This window comes from Podarcis gaigeae (genome assembly GCF_964106915.1).
Source record: "Podarcis gaigeae genome assembly, chromosome: 2".
In the NCBI taxonomy this organism is placed as follows: domain Eukaryota; kingdom Metazoa; phylum Chordata; class Lepidosauria; order Squamata; family Lacertidae; genus Podarcis; species Podarcis gaigeae.
In genome coordinates, this window is record NC_139679.1 from 67,583,083 (window position 1) to 67,602,946 (window position 19,864).

Below are 19,864 nucleotides of genomic sequence, written 5' to 3' on the forward strand. Positions count from 1 at the left end.
GAAACACATTTGAACAATTTTGCATTCCCCCTTCTTTTCCTAAGTGTCAAGAGTATCATATTCTTACCAATTTGACAGCTGAAAATTCATAGCCCAGTTGAATGCCAATTGAGCCCTAAGTCAGTCGTCTAAGTGGGTTTGGTGGAACTTATTCCCAGGCAAACAGGCACAAGATTGCAACCATAATAACTATTGGAATGCAAATTAAAATGAGAGAAGAAAAATTGCCTTCCAAAGTAATTTGTAACTAAAAAACACCAATTTGAGCACATTCCAAATCAAAACTTTTATTACATTTCATATTCTACCTACATACACACACACACCTCGATCTGTGTTTCACAGCGTGCAGAATTTCAACTTGCTACTGTGGATACAAAGTGGGTTTCACTTTTGGGAAAGTAAGATGCAGCTTTGGAGTGAGAACCCAAGAGCCTAGTACACAAGCTATTTCAGGGAAGCGTGACACAACCAGGTGGCTTCTATTGGAACGTTGCAGAAAGCTGAAAGGACTATTGCTTTTCCAAATGTTGTTGGGGGTCAAATACAAGTCAAACTTTCTTTAAAACCTCCTCAGACATTTTGTAAATTCCAGAAATGCTATAGTATTAAACACAGCCCAGAAGCAGCCTAGTATGGATTTGCAAGTGAACCTGCTACAAAGTAAAAACAAAAAAAATTCCTTCCAGTAGCACCTTAAAGACCAACTAAGTCAGTTCTTGGTATGAGCTTTCGTGTGCATGCACACTTCTTCTTATCTGAAGAAGTGTGCATGCACACGAAAGCTCATACCAAGAACTGACTTAGTTGGTCTTTAAGGTGCTACTGGAAGGAATTTTTTTTGTTTTGACTATGGCAGACCAACACGGCTACCTATCTGTAACTGCTACAAAGTAGTGCATTGTGGCAAGGTCCTTTTGACAGTTCTAGCCACCCAGCAACACTATTTTCCAGGATACTTCATTCCATTGAACCTCCCTCTGGTCCCTATTCAAGCAGTCAGCATTTTGTGACCAATGAACAGGTTAAATCCTCATTAAGCAAATTTTTTGTTCCCCAACCCCACTTTTAAAGGTTTTTTTTTAACAAACAAAAAAATCTACTCCTGCAAACATTGAGACCCTTCCATGCCTGCTAATGTTTGGATGGTGCTGTTTGGGCTACATAAGGATCTAGACTCAGAGCGTGAGTCCACTATAGCAGTGGTTTTCAACCATTGTGCCGTGGCCCCCTGGGGTGCCTTGAATGATGGTCAGGGGTGCAGTGGCCAACACTGGCCTCTGTCCCTTTTTTCCTTCCTTCCCTCCTCTGCTGCCCTCTTGTGTCTCTGCCTCCAAAAGGCTTGCATAGCTGTTTATTGCTGCAGCCCTGGCTATAAGCTCTGCAGGCAAATGGTGCCTCTAGATGGCACCTCTCTTTGGGGTGGGAGCAGCTCAGAAACCAGGGACAGCAGCAGCTACCTGGAGGATTCCCAAGGAGAGAAGAGACTGAGGGAACACTCCACAAGGGAGGGTGTTCAAAAAAGGGTGAGAGGTCGCAGGCAAGGGGCAATATAACTGGGCTCTTGAGCCCCTCAGCGTGATGCAGAAATAAGGTAGTTGGTCAAAGGAGCAATGGACTCAAAAAGATTGAAAACCTCTGCACTGAATACCTAGGTAAGATAAAGTGTCCTGGAATACACATCTCTGGAAACCCGAGACCTGGGAGAATATAAATGGTTTTAAGCGCTGGTTACATTTATTGTTGATATCACCTTGAGTGCAGGATGCCTGCTTACATTATGCAAAAACTTCATTGATAAATCCCTCCTGCCCTCCTCCTCTCCACCAGAAGTGTCAAGCTCCTCTTTGCTGATGGATCGAGATGAAACAGATGCTGCCATAAATACTCTTGTTTAGCGGTTTCAGATGCAGTTTCTGTTTTGTAGAACACACTGAGTGCTCAGGTTATCAGCAAGCGTGCACCTGTGCCGTTTATGCCTTTGCTAGGTCCTAGTGTTCTGCGATGGCATAGTAAATGCATTCCGAAGGACAGCCTTACAAAAAGACCCAAGCATAATGCTTAAGTTGCATAGAACACGATCATCTATTTTGGGTGGAAACTTACATACCAAGTACCTGATGAATGTGGGCCCTGTTGCCTTCTTTGTACAATCTTTTCTTATTTTTTACCTGTAAGTCCCATGACATCCCAATGTGAGCCTGTAAGACTGCCAAGCCTCTGAAGGTGGGACGCGGGTGGCGCTGTGGGTTAAAGCCTCAGCACCTAGGACTTGCCGATCGAAAGGTCAGCGGTTCGAATCCCCGCGGCGGGGTGCGCTCCCGTTGCTCGGTCCCAGCGCCTGCCAACCTAGCAGTTCGAAAGCACCCCCGGGTGCAAGTAGATAAATAGGGACCGCTTACTAGCGGGAAGGTAAACGGCGTTCCGTGTGCTGCGCTGGCTCGCCAGATGCAGCTTGTCACGCTGGCCACGTGACCCGGAAGTGTCTGCAGACAGCGCTGGCCCCCGGCCTATAGAGTGAGATGGGCGCACAACCCTAGAGTCTGTCAAGACTGGCCCGTACGGGCAGGGGTACCTTTACCTTTACCTTTAAGACTGCCAAGCTGCTTTGCAACTATCTGCCATTTCTTTTTCCTCTGAGCAACTGTTTATTTTTGGGCAATTTGTGAGATTTGCACACCAAGGTGAATACTCTTGATACTACCATCCATGGTGGTTGATTGAACTTAACATGATGATGTAGAGAAGCAAGCTTCGGGAGTATCCACTTTTATGGCTGTCCCTTTTCTTGAAAGTTTGATAATACATTTTTCAGAAGCAAACACAAGTTACCGTATGCCCTAGCACTTTGTGGCCAGGTTTAAGAGGCACAGGTTTTCAATGTTTTTTATGCCTGCTTTGAATTTGTCACTGTTACTGCCTGGACCCCTTTGGAAAGCAATAGGATTCAACCCCAACGCAGAACTACTACCGAAATACTTGAAGAGTTTCACATCATTTCCTAAAGAAGTAAATCTAGACCATTTTCAACACTACTTTGTTCCAACTTGCTTTTTGAAGCATTCTTTTAAAGCCTGAAGAGGCACATCCCAGCCTTTCATTGTATTGTATTGAGCATACATTATAGGACTTTGGTGCCTTGACATCCTAACAGTAGAACCAGGTTTTTAAAAACAGGTTTGATAACTTCTCCGTTCCCCCCGAAAACAGGTTTGCTCCCACCTCCTGCAGTTTTGTAGGTTCATTTTTATTTTTTGTTTCCTTTTTTTTTTTTTTGCTTCTCAACATCTGTCACAAGACAAACTTATGAAGACAATTCCCACAAAAAGTTCAAGGGTTTCAAAACTGGAGCTGAAGAGAAGGCGATCTGTCCCGCACAGCCAGTAAAGCTTGTCTTGATTACTTTGATGTAACAACACTTGAAAGCTCTATTCTTTGAAACTAATTTAAACACATTGAATTGTTGAAAGATTAAAAACCGCAGTCAGCTAATTACACTCACTCTCATCTCTTATTCAGCAAATGAATCACTTTTCATTACCACTTAGCTGAAGTACATGAATTTCTGCCTAATTAGAAATGTTGTAGATGGAGCATTAGCTAGGCTGGAGTGGGTCAAGATATCTGCGCTGCTTCATTTTTAATTCCTAACAGTAGAGTCAGATAGGGAAGGCGGGAGATAAAAAGTCATTAAACAATTTTAAATTATTTATAAAAATTACTTTGCCCAAATTATAATTATTTCTCTCCCCCACCTCCACTGCTCTCATGAAATGTCAAATGGAATGAAAGGAGAAGCAGCCCCAACATTGTTTTTAATGAACACTTTAATGTTATGTATAACAGAACATTATGAATACAATGGAAATAAAGTTTTATCAATTTAATAATAATAAAAAAATATCCAACATAAGAAAGGGGAGCCAATAAAGTTTCATACCTAGAATATAGTACTCATTCTCAGTAGCAGCCCTTGCTCTGTGAATATAAACTGAACCTCTGCATCCCAGACTAAAAATCATGATCTGTGTTTGAACCTAAATGCAGAATCATAGCAGGAAAAGAAAAAGCCTTTAATTTATTCTTTCATTTCCTTTATTTTCATTAATCCATAAAATCTGACTGCTACAGGTTTCCTTTAATAATAATAATAATAATAATCTATATATTTATTCATTTATATATATTTATTTAATCCCTTTCTATTGGATTCTGCAATTGCTAAGGCCATATTTACATAAAACAAGTGAAGTCACCAAATGTATAAAATTTAGAATCCAATGCTGTTGGATTAACAAAAAGTTTAGAGGTGTTCTTTCTTAATTTAAAGATGCTGTTTCTCATTTTTTGTGTTGCAAGAAAAAAAAGTCTTGCATTTTGACTGTCAGTGATGTAAACAGTGACCCCAGAGACCCCAAGGGGGGCTGCCACTTTTCACTGGAGTATGGCTGCAGAAAAACCACCCCAACCAAAACCCAACCATATATATATATTCTCTAGAGTTCTCTGAAAGGAAACCATACAGCAGTCTGAATGAAGTTTCTACCAGTTCTGCATTGTGTACTAAAGCAGAAAGAGGTAGGAAAACCCCACCCGTCCCACCCTATTCATCAGCAAATTGCTTAAAGAGGTCTATAATAAAAATTTGGATAGTATAGCAGTGTTGCTGGAAGAGTAGCAAAAGTATATATACATTCCAGGTCCCTTTGAATTAGCCATAATCACATATGTAAGCCATTTTTTTTTTTGGACAAAAATATATATATATTCTTATAAAAAATTGATCAGCATACTTTGACTTCAAATTTGACTCAGTGGTAGGAAAAGGAACGGATCCAATTATGATAAATAGATTCCAGGAGGGGAAAAAAGAAATCAAGTATAAAATTAGATTCACACAGATATACCCAGCCCCCAAATTCCAGAGTTTCCACAAGTTTCAAAGTTAAAACTGATTCTGCCATCTAAGAAAGGCTTTTAATTCTCTTGTTAAAAAACAAGGCCTAGTGATTGCAATATCAACCATATCACTCTGTGGAGGACGTTTTCTTCACCAAAACTTGAACAAAAGTAGGTTGGGAGTTTACAAAATGACCTTTGGGTTCTTTAGATGGGCTCCTTTAAAGTAAGCAATAAAAGAAAAAGAGAAAGCATTTGATCGGCATTTTCAACCCTTATCCCAGCTTTATTTGTGCAGCTAAAATCCTTCATTCAATCTGATTGGTTTACAATCTTTATTTGCTAAAATTTGCAAAATTTGCAAAGGCATCTTGCTTAGGTTGCACAGTTCCGGGAGTCATGGAGGATGCCACAGCTATATTAGTAATGCCCATGCCCGACAAACCCATTCCAGAAGTTGGCATTGCCATGTTCACATTCATGCCCATCATGCCCTGGTTCATCATAGGTGTGCCTCCCATGGAAGCCATCCCGATCGTGCCAGTCATCACAGTGGGCATTCCCATTCCCACAGGAACAGGCCCGCCCATCAATGGGTTTGCAGGAGGTCGAGCAGGCATCATGCTGGGTGGTGAGTTGAGGCTCATGGTTGCAAAATTCTGAGACATCACATTCATCGGTTGTTGCATATCTACGGGGCAGAAATGAAGTTTTAAATGTTAAGGTGATTTTTTATGATATTTCTATCATTCAAAGAAAATGCAAGTATATTCCCACCCCACCCTTATTTAATGTATTGGCTGTATATTAAAAACAAAGCTGATCCTTAAAAGCATCATCCAACATATTTCTATATGCCTGACAACTGAAGTCCAGCACAAATCCTAGTTGTCATAGTTCCCCTTTCTCCAATTCTCTTCTTTCTCCATGGCCAAACCATGCTTTGTCTAGATACCCACTTATTTATTATGCTCAGGGATCCACAAATATAGTGTATTCCCTCTACATTAGATCTTTTTAAGCACAACTTTGCTAGTACCTGGTTCAGAAACTGGGAGAAAGGGAGAAGGAAATGAAAATTCTGTTGAACAAGAATCCCCTTTCACTGCTTGGGGGCTGACAGTTCAAGAGTTTGGGAGGAGACACCACAAAAAGCTTTTAAAGGCTGCACTATATCATTAGATCAGGGTGAGGAAAATTCAAAGCACAAGCAGGCCGATATAGTTTGTGATCCATCAAGCTGAAAATGGTTGGCTCACCAGCCACATGCTTTCTGGGATTGCAAAAACAAAAGGCAGAACCCAATGAATGACTGTTGTGCATACTCAAGCAAGAGAGTTTTTAAATAGTAGAAGGCTACGAAGTTGCAGATAATATACTGTGGTCACGAAAAAGAGAGAATTTATAGGTGCTGAGGAAGTCTAGTGTTTTTTTAACACCTACCCACACTTTGATCAAGAATATACTGTGAAGAGTGACCTCATTGAAATACATGCACAGTATTACTTACTTTGTTGCTGAATCATTGTGTTGAGTGATGGTTGCTGGGGCTTGGAAGGCTGCATACCAGGAACTAAATTGTCCAAACTGATATTTACACTAGGGTCTGACCAAGTGGATGGCAGGGTTTTGCCTACATTTTTGGGGACCATCTCTGTGCCCATATTATAAAGTGGATTAGGCTTCTGTATCATTGGGTTAACACCGTGCAAAGGCTAGAAGCATTAAAGAAGAAGAAAAAAAGAGATCTTTAGAGTTATGCTACGAATTGCCAACACAGTATTTTACAGCTATAATTTATCAGAGAGAGGAGTTCATCCAGTCTTCATAAAGAGAAACAGATGGACATTTATGTTCTCCTAAGAGAACTGAAGAAAGTTGAAGTTCATGCTCATAAAATTCTCAAGAGCATCTCTTTAAGTACTTTACCTATCATCTGGTAGTCTTCTGGAACTGAGCCAAGAGTGGTAATTCAGAAGTGCCTTGTTCCCCCCTTACCTAAAAATACTTTCTCTGAACCATCCTTCTGTTTTAGATGCTTTGGAAAATTAGTTTTCTTCTTCTTACATTTACAGTATATTCCTCCTTTCTTCCATCATGAAACCCACACAAGTAATTTCCATGAGGTCTTGCACTGACCAGACCCTGACTTGCTTAATTTCAGTAGGTTAGTGGCCTCATGCGACTTCAGACCATACCTGATCAACTAGTTGCCAAATTTTCCAAGTCCAAAGACTTGTTTTCAATAGTCAACTACTCTTAAACTGGGTTAAACTATATGTGAGCCAGAAACAGGTGGCACTCCCCACCCTCATCCCCCTTGCTACAATCAAAGTGTCACAAGTTTGAAGTCTTCCTTATGTTCTACAACTCTTAGATTGCTTTAGATGTTTCCTCTCTCAATTTACTTGAATCTTGAAGAAAAGAGGGGCCAGTGAAGCAAAAAGACAAGAAAACACATTCAGAGCCACAGAAAGGATGCTTTAAGTTAAGCGTGTGTCAAAACTATCCGTTGAGTAAACAGTAGTCAAGGGACTGCAGAACAGCACCATACCTGTGACCTGGACATAGGCAGATTGATGCTGACAGTGCTGGAACCCATCATAGATAAATTCATGCTTTGGGAAGAGGTCATGGTGGCTTGGGAGGTACCCATCAAATCAAAGAGGTCAGAAGGATTTGAAGCAGCTGGAGGCTGGCCAAGGCTCTGCTGAGCAGAGCCACCAAAGAGCTCAACAGCTGGCTGAGCAGAGCCACCAAAGAGCTCTCCAGCTGAAGCAGCAGGGCTTGGAGAGGTTTGGTTGAAGGCACTCCAGTCGCCAAACTCTCCATTCCCACTTGCAGTTGTACCTGGGGAGGGAAAAGAAAGGTAAGAGTCTTTGTGAAAAGCACAGAGCAAATGCCACATTCCATGAAGTGAAACAAATGAGAGCCGATGTATGTCCATCCAGATTAACATCTGCAGGTAGGATCTCCATCTGGACATTACTCTCCCTCATGAATATTCCAACAATTTTAACAGGATGGCAAAGGGGGGGCATAAGAATGAAACAGCCACACCAGTGCTAAAGTATGGCTGGTTATGTGCCACCTGTTGAGTCCACATGTGTGGGACATAGATTTCCTAACAGGCAAATCTGCAGGATCCACTTTCAACACATAAGAATGTGGCAGGCATAAGAGACACCTGAAGCATAGCAGAAGTTCAGTATCTAAATTGCCAGTAGCTCAAAATTGGGAGCCTTAAGCAAAGCTGCAAACATTAACTCATTGCTGTTTTGAATCAATCACTGTGAACAAGGCTGGTCTCACAGTCGCAAGAAGTCATAAAAACAGCAATTTGTTCAAACTCATCTGATTACATATACATTACTTGCTGTATAGAGTTATTAAACCGGTACAGCTAAGTGGGATACCAATAAAATAATGGGCTTTCAAATTCAGTTGCCTCAGGGTGTTTATCTCACCTCTGTTGTGCTTGTTAACAGCATTGTGTAGTATTTATTTAGCGCTCTATGGGAGCTTTGATAAATATGCATTCAAAGCTCACACATGCTCTCAAATCTTTGTACAGCGTGTGCATAGAGAGCTGCAAGACATTTAGTTCTTTTAACGGCAGTCTGCCTGTCTTTACATATTTTAAAAATACACATTTTGCTGGAATAAACTTGTGAGTGAAGCTCCAAGGTGTAAAGTAATTTCGTTGTCCCCGAGAGGGGGCAATGACAATAAAGATATTATTATTATTATTATTATTATTATTATTATTATTATTATTATTATTATTATTATGATCATGAAATAGATGTTAGGTTTTTAAAGCGAATGAGCCTTTGGTATGATTATCAATTGCTAGCCACTGATGAGTATTTCAGTTTTGAAGTGCAACAGTTACGTAGATCTTACTATTGTAGCCTGATGCACAGTCAAAGGCACACAGGGGCACACATGCCTGCACTGGTTTTCACACAGTTGAACAACTTGCAATTTACATTTAACTGTTAGGCCTCATCAGTGCAGGCAGAAAAGAAAGCATTCAAATTTTTAAATCAATGCTCACTTGACAGGTCTGAGAGATGAGAGACCCTGCTGATTTCAGAATAATCTGGTCTGTGCAGCCAGCTAGGAATTAGTGATCTACAAACCTGCCTATTACTTAGAATCTAACTCACCTAATCTTAAAAAGGTTGCAATAATTTACATTTCATGTCAATAATTCGTAATAGTACCTGTTCGCCTGGGTATAAAACCCTTGTTTTAATTAATTTCTCCTCCACAGGTGGATTAAAATTTAAGTAAGGAAGGGCAGGGAGGGAGAAGTACATCCATCGCTTATCTGTGCACTACAATCCACTTTAACGCAAGCACTGGGCTAGAATTCATTAGCTTGGGGCCACAATGAAACATTCTGCTTTGATCTCCCTTACAAAAGGGACTTTATTGGGAATATTTCAATTAGTACTGCCTATTAAAAATTTAAGCACACTTACAAGTATTCCTGATGGATAAGTAAATGCTGATTCTCCAGTTACGGGATGCTCATATCCAAACACAAATAAAGGAAAGGGGGAGAAGACAGAGGCATTTGATGCCACTCTTCGGGGAACTTTACCAAAGATGATTAATCAACAAAAGATTTCTGGGGGGGGGCTTTACTGCTCAAGAATGATTAATCATTGCTGGCTGCTTGCATAAAGGTGATTGGTGGAGATTAATCATATTAACACTGATAAAGGAGTATTATCAAGCTTAGACTCCATTATTAGCATAATAGGATTTGAGCACCACAAACCTAAATTTTCAATAACCTGTAAAATCAAGGCAGAACATTATAAAAGCTTAAAGTATTTAAGGGCACAGTTCTCAAGTCAAATCCTATCCCTCAATACAATGCATTTTATTACTGATGGCTGCAAGAAACACCACACCTTCTTCTATGCAATATGCTTTGTGGTGGAACAATTGTTTCAGCTACTGCTTGGTTCAAAACTCTTTGAACAATCCCAGCTCTGTTGACCAGCTATCTTAATTCACATTAATTCATTGGATCTTTTAAAAAGTAATTTGGGTAACAGCAATTATTATAGCAGTGTGGCAAGAATACAACAAAAGACAGTATTTTAGGGCCAATCATAACATTTGTATAAGCTTGCTCACCCCTACAAGGGGCTCTTACTGTGAAGTTTTCATGTTTTTTCTCCCCAGTGGACAATTTTTAGTTTGTGTGGAACTTAAATAAATCAGTACACACAAATTAACAGTCCCCTCCCTGGACAATCCTGCCTTATGCACAGCATCTACTGTCGAATTCTAAATGTTTCTTGGGTCCATTCTAGCCTTCTTCCATGAGAGTACTTTAATATAAAGTGTGGACTTGTAGAATACAATTCTTAAGAGGCTTACTGCAGATTACATAAAAGATTACCATTACAGGCGAAAGGGGATGGAGTACACAACATACTATACTATAGCAATAGCTACTACTCAGTATTAATTAATTGGAATTCATTGTTGGTACCTGTGAAAATCATTCCAGCCCAGTATTTCAGTTAGCTTCAATTAATGTTATAGGTGTTTGTGAGGGGAGACAAATGAATGATCATTACTGCAGTATTAATTCATTTAAATTCATTTTGGTGCTTGTAAAAATCATTCCAGAGCAATTATTTCATTTGTGTGTGTGTGCGCATCCTCTCTGCTGGGGGTGTGCATATATATGCTGCTTGCCCCCCTCTTTCACCTGGGTGGATTTTGCAAGTGTGTGTGTCCAAGTGCACATGATCTATGCAATCCTCAAAGGTGTAGCAAACCCTTGATGTGGCCCTTGAGCTGGAAAAGGTAAGCCACCCCTGGGCGAAGGGTCAAAGGAAAAGCTCATTCCCCAAATAATTAATCCCTCTGCCCTGAATAGGGAATAAGTCATAATAAAATGAAACTGCACCACAATACAACACGGCAGAATATAGCACCTTTAAAATGAGAACTCGACATAGAATTTAATCTATTCTGGAAGAAAAGACACTTTCAGGTAGTAAGAGACCAAAATTTGAGAGGTCAGCTTTCTGTTCCACTCGCTTGGCACTGTACCTTGTGATGGGGGGCAGCCTGCTGAGGCAGAGGCGGCGGCAGCAGAGCTAAAGTCCGCAAACCCTCCGAAGGGGTCAGTGGCTCCACCTACAACCAATCAAAGGAATTGTTGTAAATTAGTGAACACAGCCCCCACTCACATCAAATATTAAATTTTATATTTAAATATCTCGTACGTGGAGTCAAGATATACAGTTCTGGGAAACGGTGCAATCCATCAAGCATATTGAAGCTCAAAGTACTTAAGGGCACAGTTCTCAAGTCAAATTCTATCCCCCAATACAAGATATTTTACCACTGATGGCTGTTATACAAGGATGGTTGTCATGGTACAAAAACTGAAATATGTGACAATCCTGCAACCCGGGCTGCAGGAACAAAACCTGGGTGTGTATGCAATCATACTCTTGTGCTTTACTTTGACTAGTTTGTGGGGAGTTTCCACCCTCAACTTTTTCACTATTCTGGCATGCACAAGCATGGAAGTGAGCACCACGAACAATCATGCGTTAAATGAAGATTGATTCAGAAGGGTGATAGTCCAATCAAAACAAAATGTCATAAGGCATATACATGGCTGAAGTCTTTCTTTCCTTCTTTTTTGTACACAAACAAACCTGTCAAATCGAATTATGCCTGCTTTTATGGTTCAGTTATATCCCACCACTTGTACATCAATGCAAGTGGTCTATATTCTACTTCGTAATTTCAGTAATAATTTACCAAGGTTGCATGGAACGCAAAACTGGTGAAGACCCAGTGTAGGCTTGGAAGAAATATCACACAGTAAAGATTAATGCAATTCTAACTCAGGTACTAGATATAAGAAACAGAACAAGTCTTTTATTGGAGAAATGCCTTTGTTTGCTTATTATGCTGCACAGAATGAAAAATTTAAAAAGGCCTCCTTACATGTTAAATCTTGTGAGACTGAAAGAAGGAATGACTTGCACAGGATTTCAGATTCAAGGTTTTAATGCATAAAACCTGCACTGGTATTCATTTTTTAATAAGTTTGCTTTCTTTTCAGAATAAGAACATTGAAAGTCCCAGTTGTAGATACTAATGATTTATTTACTACAAAATATAGTATCTTTACTATTCTTTCCTACACATTTTTTATCAAAATAGTAAAGATTCACAGCCTCTGCACTGGTCATTGTTCTGTACATCTCCTTATGTCAAGTTTGAGGGCCAAACTAAATAGGATGATTGCCACAGGTGGGGATTTCTGAGCAGGAATGGGAATGCTGTACACAAGGCGGGCTTCATTTAATCAGAAATGCTACAGTTCCTCCCAAGCTATTAGCCCTAAAAGGAAAGCCCCCATTCAAATTTTTAAAATTGTGGACATTAATTGGCCCTCTGAGAGAAATACATACAAAAAATAGGCACTTTCTGCAGATATATATATTTTCTGTGAAGGAAAATGTTTGGGTGAAGCAACTCTCTGCCCCCATATCTTTAATAAAGGGCTTTAGGCTTCTAGTTGACAGTTTCCTCCTCTGAAAGTACCGAAAAAGTGATGGCCTTAGCTGTTGCCGTTTGTCCTTAAAAGATTTCACCTCTGAGCAGTCACACCCTTCCAAGGAGTACCAGCAGCTCAATTATTCTGCTTTTAGTGTTTGCGTACATTATATGGGTTACATCACAGCTGCTTAGCCTGCAGTGCTTAGAAACTAGCCAGGTGGGACTGTAACATCTGTGTTGCACTCAAACACCACCAGGGACAGCTTCCAACATCTGGTGCCATTTCTGAATTGTCTTATCGCTGCAAGACATTCTGCTCCATCTGCTGCTCTCAACTCGGTTAATTAAACTAGAACCATCGCCTTTTTAATAAATGGCTGGCAGTAATAAAAGGAACAATTCCCTTTCTAATACATGTGTACTTGTATTTCTTTTTAATGCTATTTTATTTTAGTCAATTATTAGGAAGTCATACTTCATTTTCAGATAGGAGCATCTCCCTTCTGAATGTACATAGATATGCTATCAAATAGGAGATTTTAACAACTGCAGTAACAAGACCCTCCTAAAGTCTTATAATAGGTGAATTATGTTGTAGAGCATATCCAAAAGACAGACAGATTGGGCATTTACCAGTATAGATCTTAAATCATTATGGGAAACTGTGATGGAGTTTTATGCAAAGATAAGCATCACTTTTATCTAAGCAGCTTGATGATGTACAATGCATTTGCGCTATCCAGAAGATGGAAACAAACAGTATTTACATAGCATTGCATGGCATCTGCAACCACGTGCACATGTCTTGTCCGTAAACACTAGCATATTTAAATGATTACAAATTTCAAGACCACGGTTATTGGAACTAGCAGGACTAATTTAGACAATACAGGTAAATGATACCAAACAGTCAATTTAAAAGTAACAACCGTATGGCAAATGCTTGAGCCAGTTAAAAATCAGGTGAGATCTTTTGGGATTAATCTGCTTCTGCACATATTTTGCTGGTCCCATGCTCTATCTAGTTGCTTCCTCAGAAAACACAGAACGTTTACTCAAAGCTAACAGCAAGTCTATGAAGATGGTTACTTAGGATGCAGTGCCAGCACAGCCACCTGGTGTTGATAGTCGTGCAACAGGGTGAGCTAACAACTACCATTTCCATATGAAGCACTGCACAAATCTGTTTCATTTTCTTTTTCTATCCTCTATTAAATGATAGAGATTTGTATTAGGCATTGCTCAATGTATTTCTTGGGGGGGGGGGGAATGCTTCCCACTGTCTTGGTGTGGACTAGTTGCTTGGCAGGCACCTCCACAAAAACACGAGATTTCCATGCCCCTATCTTTACAAAAGAGATCAATGCCTATTGTGGCCCCTTTTGCTATTTTGTGCATGCCACAAGCTAATGGAGCCATGCTCTTTACAGCAAGTAGCACACAGGTTAGGGAAAGTGACCTCCTTAGGAAGGACAGTGCTAATCTTCACAACATCATTAGCTAGCCTCAAAGACTCCCAAGTGAGAGCTGTCGTTATAAATTAACTCCTTCCATCTGTCTCCTTAGGGCAGCAGAAGATGCTATTTGTGGTGGCCAGCTGGTAATGTGTCTCATCTCTAGGACATCTTCTAAATGCTGATGTGGAAAGAACGGGTAAGCTTAACTTCCACTAAAGGAGTGAAAGCAGAATAATTGGCAGTCAAATGGCAAATCCACAAAAGATTCAAAAGAAAGATGAGCATGTTCTGTTCTCACAGCAACAGTCTATAAGATCAGGGTATTTTCCAGATAGAGATTTAAATTAATAGTTTAGCACTCCTTCAAATTATGGGATACCGGCTGTGGCTGAGATCCAAAGAGCTCCATACACAACTGGAAAACTGATTGAGGGTGGGGGCATATTCAAGTCACACTGAATCCTACCCCATAAAACCTTTGACTTACAGGAGATACTTTTTAGGAAGTTGTAAGGGAGTGCAATAAAAACAGGAGCTTGAAAACCCCAACCTATTTGCCTCTTGTTGCATCAACTTTAAATTTGTGGAGAACAAGGGGAATATCAACATTATTTATAATAGATGATCTACCTGTAGATAACTGGAATGAGAGTAGAACATTTTATTATATCCAGACATGTTTCAAGTGTTGTAAGAAATGCTCCTCTCTCTGTATTTATTTGTAAGACCAAATATGTGTGTATACCTGCTGTTGTCAATATTATGAGGAGGACTGAACAATCTGCCCATTAACACTCCATTTACGTATGAGGCGGTGGGAAAGGCAGGTAATACAGCATCAATGCAAGCAAGATCAAATACAATGCTGAGCTGCATAGGAGCCACTCAGATTAAAGTGTTTCCCACACAGCTGCAGATGTGTCTAGAACCCTAACCCTAACCCATTGTGTGTGGTCCCTAACCCATCCTTTTCTTTAGCCACAGGGATGGCTCTGTGTCTATAAGATTAGCAGGACTTCAGTGAGTGCTTCAAATCAGTGGGAGCCTATGGTAGTAGAGAGGTATGGGTCATGTATGCAATGGCTCTTGCTACAAAGCTGAACAGAAACACACAGTTTCAGTGAACCATAAAGGAAAAATATTGTATTCCAAATATTCTATCACTGTAGAATACTCCATATTCCAAAAAAGAAGCAATGTCTGTCTACATTGTGTTATGATCAGGTTTTAAAGGGAACTGTGAAACCAGATGGCAGAGAAAAACACAATTAAAGCTAAAAGTAGAATGTTTCTAAGAAGATTGAGATCAATAACTTAAAAATGTTGACACTATTCCTGCATGAAAACACAACTTTAGGAAAGTGGAAGGAGTGAGCACTGTTCATGTATGTTAAAAACCCAGTAAAAAAATTACGGTAGACAAACTGAAGAGATATTTGCTGGGGAAGGAATCTCAATGCTTAGTAACAAAGACCCAGCAAAGAGACTCCTTCAGTTTCTATACAATCACCCGAAACTTTTATTGCCCTAGCTCAAGGCCATGGCCTCATCCCAAAAACAGTCTAGATATATGTTTTTCTTAATATGGACAGCTTCCAGTCACATTTGCTCCCATTTAAAATACACCTACTCACAAGAATTCAGAATCCAAAATCATACTAAGTACAAGGATATAATGCCGACTCTCATTCTCCAGTATACTGACAGGAGAAGAATTCCTGTGCCTCTGCAAAGTTTTCAAGCTGCTGCTTGCATTTTCTAAGGAACCCTTCAAAAGCAGGGACTGGTAGGGGGCAAAAGGATAAAGCTTAATAGCTGTGGCCTAAAGTCCTGCTTATGAGAAGATAATTTCATGTTATTATCACTATGTAATTAATATACACAGGACAAAATAATAATAAAATAATAGTAATCCTGGGGGCAAAAAAATGATTGCAACTGTTCTAAATGTTCTTTGGGTTTAATACATAGTAGAAGTTCCAGATTTAGCCAATCATGAGCCAATCATGTATATACTTGCTGCACCCAGAGAAGCATTAACACTAAGATGTTTGTGCAAGGCTCACCAAAGTCCCCTGAAATGCCAGCTGTTTGTGGGTCAAGGGACCTGTTTCCACAAGGTGCTTCAATTTAATTTAATCCCTCCTCCCTTATTATCCCACACTGTTTCAGAGCTCCCCCTGTCCCACTGGAGCATCTTTTTAATGGATGCAGGGGGCTGCTGTTGGAAGAAGATGGCAGGAAAGTCTCCTTGCAGGAGCACTTCTATGGAACCAGCCCCATGTTGAAAATTTGTATAGGTGTAACAAATTCTGGCAGAATCACAACAGTTCACAAAGCCCAAAAGTACAGCCACACCTTTTCAGAAGCTCATGGTATTGTAAATGGGGGATGAAAAGGGGTGGAAAATAATCTTTCCACTAACAACGTTAATGCTGTGTGCTGAATCTGTTGAAAAATTCTTCCTTCAAGAGAAAGCATTGTTTCAGTTACACAACTCTTAATCCTCTTCTTAATTTGCTCACAGGTAATGTGGATTATAAAACTGCAGCTATCAACATCCAGCTACCTAATATAAGATTGATGATTCTACAGTCATGCCAGCAGAGCAGTGAAGATATGTAAATAGAACCATCTTAATATTTCATGCCAGCCAGAGACAATCTTCCTTACTTTGTCCTGATATGGCTATTCATTGTTTTTTTTTAAATATACCAAACATGCACTCCATTATAGAAAGTAACATTTACTTTACTGAAGCCTCAGTTTCACTACTCGCCTACAATGGAGTGAATGAATTGAACACTTTTGAAGTGACCAAGAAACATAGTTATTTTTGAGGTCACCCAGGAGTCAATGGACAAGAAACAAAAATAAGAAGTAATAAGGTCACTTGCTGTACACATTAGATGTGACTTGTAAGTCAGCTACTCTCACCACTGCCTCTCTCCATGTGTAACACGAGAAGTGTTGAAATCTGACTGGATTACATGCTTTTAAAATTAATTATGAATAACATTGCATTTCAGCCACCAGAGTTCCTGACAAACTGACTTAGCTGTGAATCTTTCTAAGGTGCTATGGTTATTATTAATCTATACAATATGGTAATTTGCATGTGGTTCTATGAATAAATACGCAGCTCTACATTTAACTGACTGATACAGTTTCCCTTAGCTTCCTAATGCACACCTTTGATTTCAGCAGAATTAAAATGTACTAAAGTCACAAGCTACAGCTACTGCTCAAACAGAACACAGAAATACATTTTACCTGTTGGGACTGATTGATCAGTACCATCGAACAAAAGATCGACCAGGTCACCGGATGACTTGCTGCCAGGAACCTAAGGACAAGCACAATTGAACTGTTTTAAGAAATATGGTTATGAATATGCAAAGGTGTGTGTGTGTGTGTTTTAGAGCAACTGAATGAGGACTGTTTGTGGCAAGAAATTGGAAAACTGGAGTAACAGAGAGAAAAATAGATCTGTGTAGCACTTATGATAGCCTGCATCAAACATTGGTTGTTACTGGAAATCAACTTATATTAAGAGCGTTACAAAACTGAAGAATATAAAGGAAGTTATTATTGTGCAATTTGATAACAAGGATCCTAAACTGTTACCTCCCATCAGACAATGTGTGGAGAGGTGCAAAAATATTTTTAGAAAACACACCCATTCCATATAACTATTAAACACAGCAGAGGCCGAACCATTTCTTAAAATATTTTCCATCTTTATATTTTTGCTAACATGCCTTAACATTTCATTTTGAGACATTCAAAATACTAGAAGCATCATTTGGTCAATTGTATGCTGCCTAGAATTTTAAAGCTTGATATCTTTCTGCTTATAACTAAATTTGTATAGCCTTCTTTGTGCTTTACAATAGTTTTTAATCCTCTGGTTATTACTGCCTTACCTCTGGGATTATTCCAATTAAAATGAAAGGCTGATATTAGGAATGTGATGTCTAAAGACACCAAAGAAATTCAGAGTTGACTTTGAGATTTGAACTCAGCATCCCAAACATGAATATATTTAATTGGAAGTAACTTCTTCATTTCTTGAAGTAATTACTTCCAAGCAACTATGGTTAAAACAGCACCCCACCCCAAGTAGGACCATCTTCTTTTTTGGGGAAACTGGAATAAAGTGACTGTTATACCAAAGGTGGAAGGTATATTTTAGGTTCTGCTTCTTTGATAAAATTAGCAAAATGCTAGATACCAGAATACTAAAAGCATAATTTAAGAAATTTCTGTCACAAAGTAGAGGTAGTGTGATTTCTTCTTCTGCTACAAGGAAGGAAATGTATTTACCAACACAATCCATTCATTAAAAATCACAATATTATCTTGTTCATTGGTTGCACTTTATCATTTATGACTAAATCTTAGATTTTTGTACACATTCACAAAGGACGGCAATGGATGAAAAGTTGCTTTTCCTGGAGCACCATGTAATTTTAATAGACTATAAAGCTTGGCACAAAGACAAGTACATCTATGGTAAACTCTATGCACCTGGGGGTTTCTAGAAAACTTGCTCATTACAACATTAGCGATTATGTAGACACAGGGCTAACTTTAATTTGCTTTTAAGAAGTTCCCTCCAGTACACTTGTTGAAGACTCTCACTCTTGGGCGGATGGGGAAAATAATTGGGGGGGGGGGGAAGGAAAAAAAAAGTCCAGGATAACAAGAGGGGAAGGATGCAATATCAAACTTAAGGTTGCAATCCAATACACCCCTGCCTAGGAAATAGCAACCATTGAAAATAGCAATACTTCCTTCTCAGCCAACATGTTAAGGACTGCACTGTAAATGCACCTGTGGATTTAATGAAGTCTGGGAGCGCTGGAGAACAAGATTTGTCCCATCTAAGCAGCAAGCCTGTGCAGCAGATTCTGAACTTGGGGCGCAACTGAAACATGACACTTGGAGAAGGCGAACTTACCTATGCTGCAGTGCACCAACATCTCTTTGATCCTGGGCCCCCAGCCACTACACATGCAATAACTAGCACACAGGCACAATGTCTGCCCAGGCTAAAGACATAAGGCATACAAACAGGCAAACAGATCCAGTTTAAAGCACAACCTCTAGACATGTGCAACCTTACATGGTTAGGTTCTTCTTCCTTGCCCTATGCCAAATATAAATTGGTAGCAAAGTACATGTCTGGCTATGGCCTTAAAGGAGAGGGCAGACCCAGAATTAAACATTTCAGCATATAGTAATACAGTGGGCTGGCCACTTATGCAAGGGTTCAGTTCTGGAGGTCCTCCCACAAAGGCAAAATTGCATAAAGTCAGGAACCCCCAGAGCCCCAACCCCTGCAATCACTCCTACCTCTCCAAAACAGACCTTGCTTACTGGGCTCTGAGAAGCTCATTAAAGGGCCCCGACATGCTCCCAGAGCTCTCATGCCTCTTTCCCAAAGCCCGATAAGCAAGGCAGAGGGCTTAAAAAACTGTGTATTTAAAACGCTTGTACCCACACAGCTGCTTCCAACAGAACAAAATACAAATAAAAAAATCAACTACACAAATTAAATAGAACGTGCATTTCTAGATCACATATTTTTCATGCCTTTTTGTTTGAATGTTTAAGCTTTCACCCTTTTTAAAGTGAAATTCTTATACAAAGTTCCTTGCCTTTTCTGAGGGCATCTTCAAAATAAGTTATTGAACAGAGATACTTTGGGCACACTAGATGCATACATTAACTGCGCAATTTAGATGTAAAGGATCTGCTTGCTGGTGGATCAGTGTACTGCCATATGGTCTTTAATTTAGGGAATACTTAAAATTTGTACCATCTGATTATAGCTTCACTAAGTTTAACCATCAGAGCTGTCAAACTGCTGTTTTTACAATTGGGCTAATTTAAATAGTTGCAGTGGAAAGGGAACACTATAGCTTTTCTTCATTGTTTCCTGACTT

At 39.7% G+C, this 19,864-nt stretch overlaps 1 protein-coding gene across 1 annotated transcript in view; it reads right to left on the reverse strand.

The window, feature by feature from the left end:
• Positions 1-3,809: 3,809 nt before the first annotated feature.
• CLINT1 (clathrin interactor 1) overlaps positions 3,810-19,864 on the reverse strand; it is a 66,874-nt gene continuing 50,819 nt past the window's right edge. Inside the window, exons 8-12 of the mRNA XM_083726215.1 lie at positions 17,187-17,259; positions 10,987-11,073; positions 7,454-7,749; positions 6,410-6,614; positions 3,810-5,590 (exon numbers count right to left, since the gene is read on the reverse strand). Of these exons, the coding sequence (XP_083582341.1) occupies positions 5,235-5,590; positions 6,410-6,614; positions 7,454-7,749; positions 10,987-11,073; positions 17,187-17,259 (1,017 nt within the window). The 3' untranslated portion in view covers positions 3,810-5,234. The remainder of the gene's footprint in view (positions 5,591-6,409; positions 6,615-7,453; positions 7,750-10,986; positions 11,074-17,186; positions 17,260-19,864) is intronic.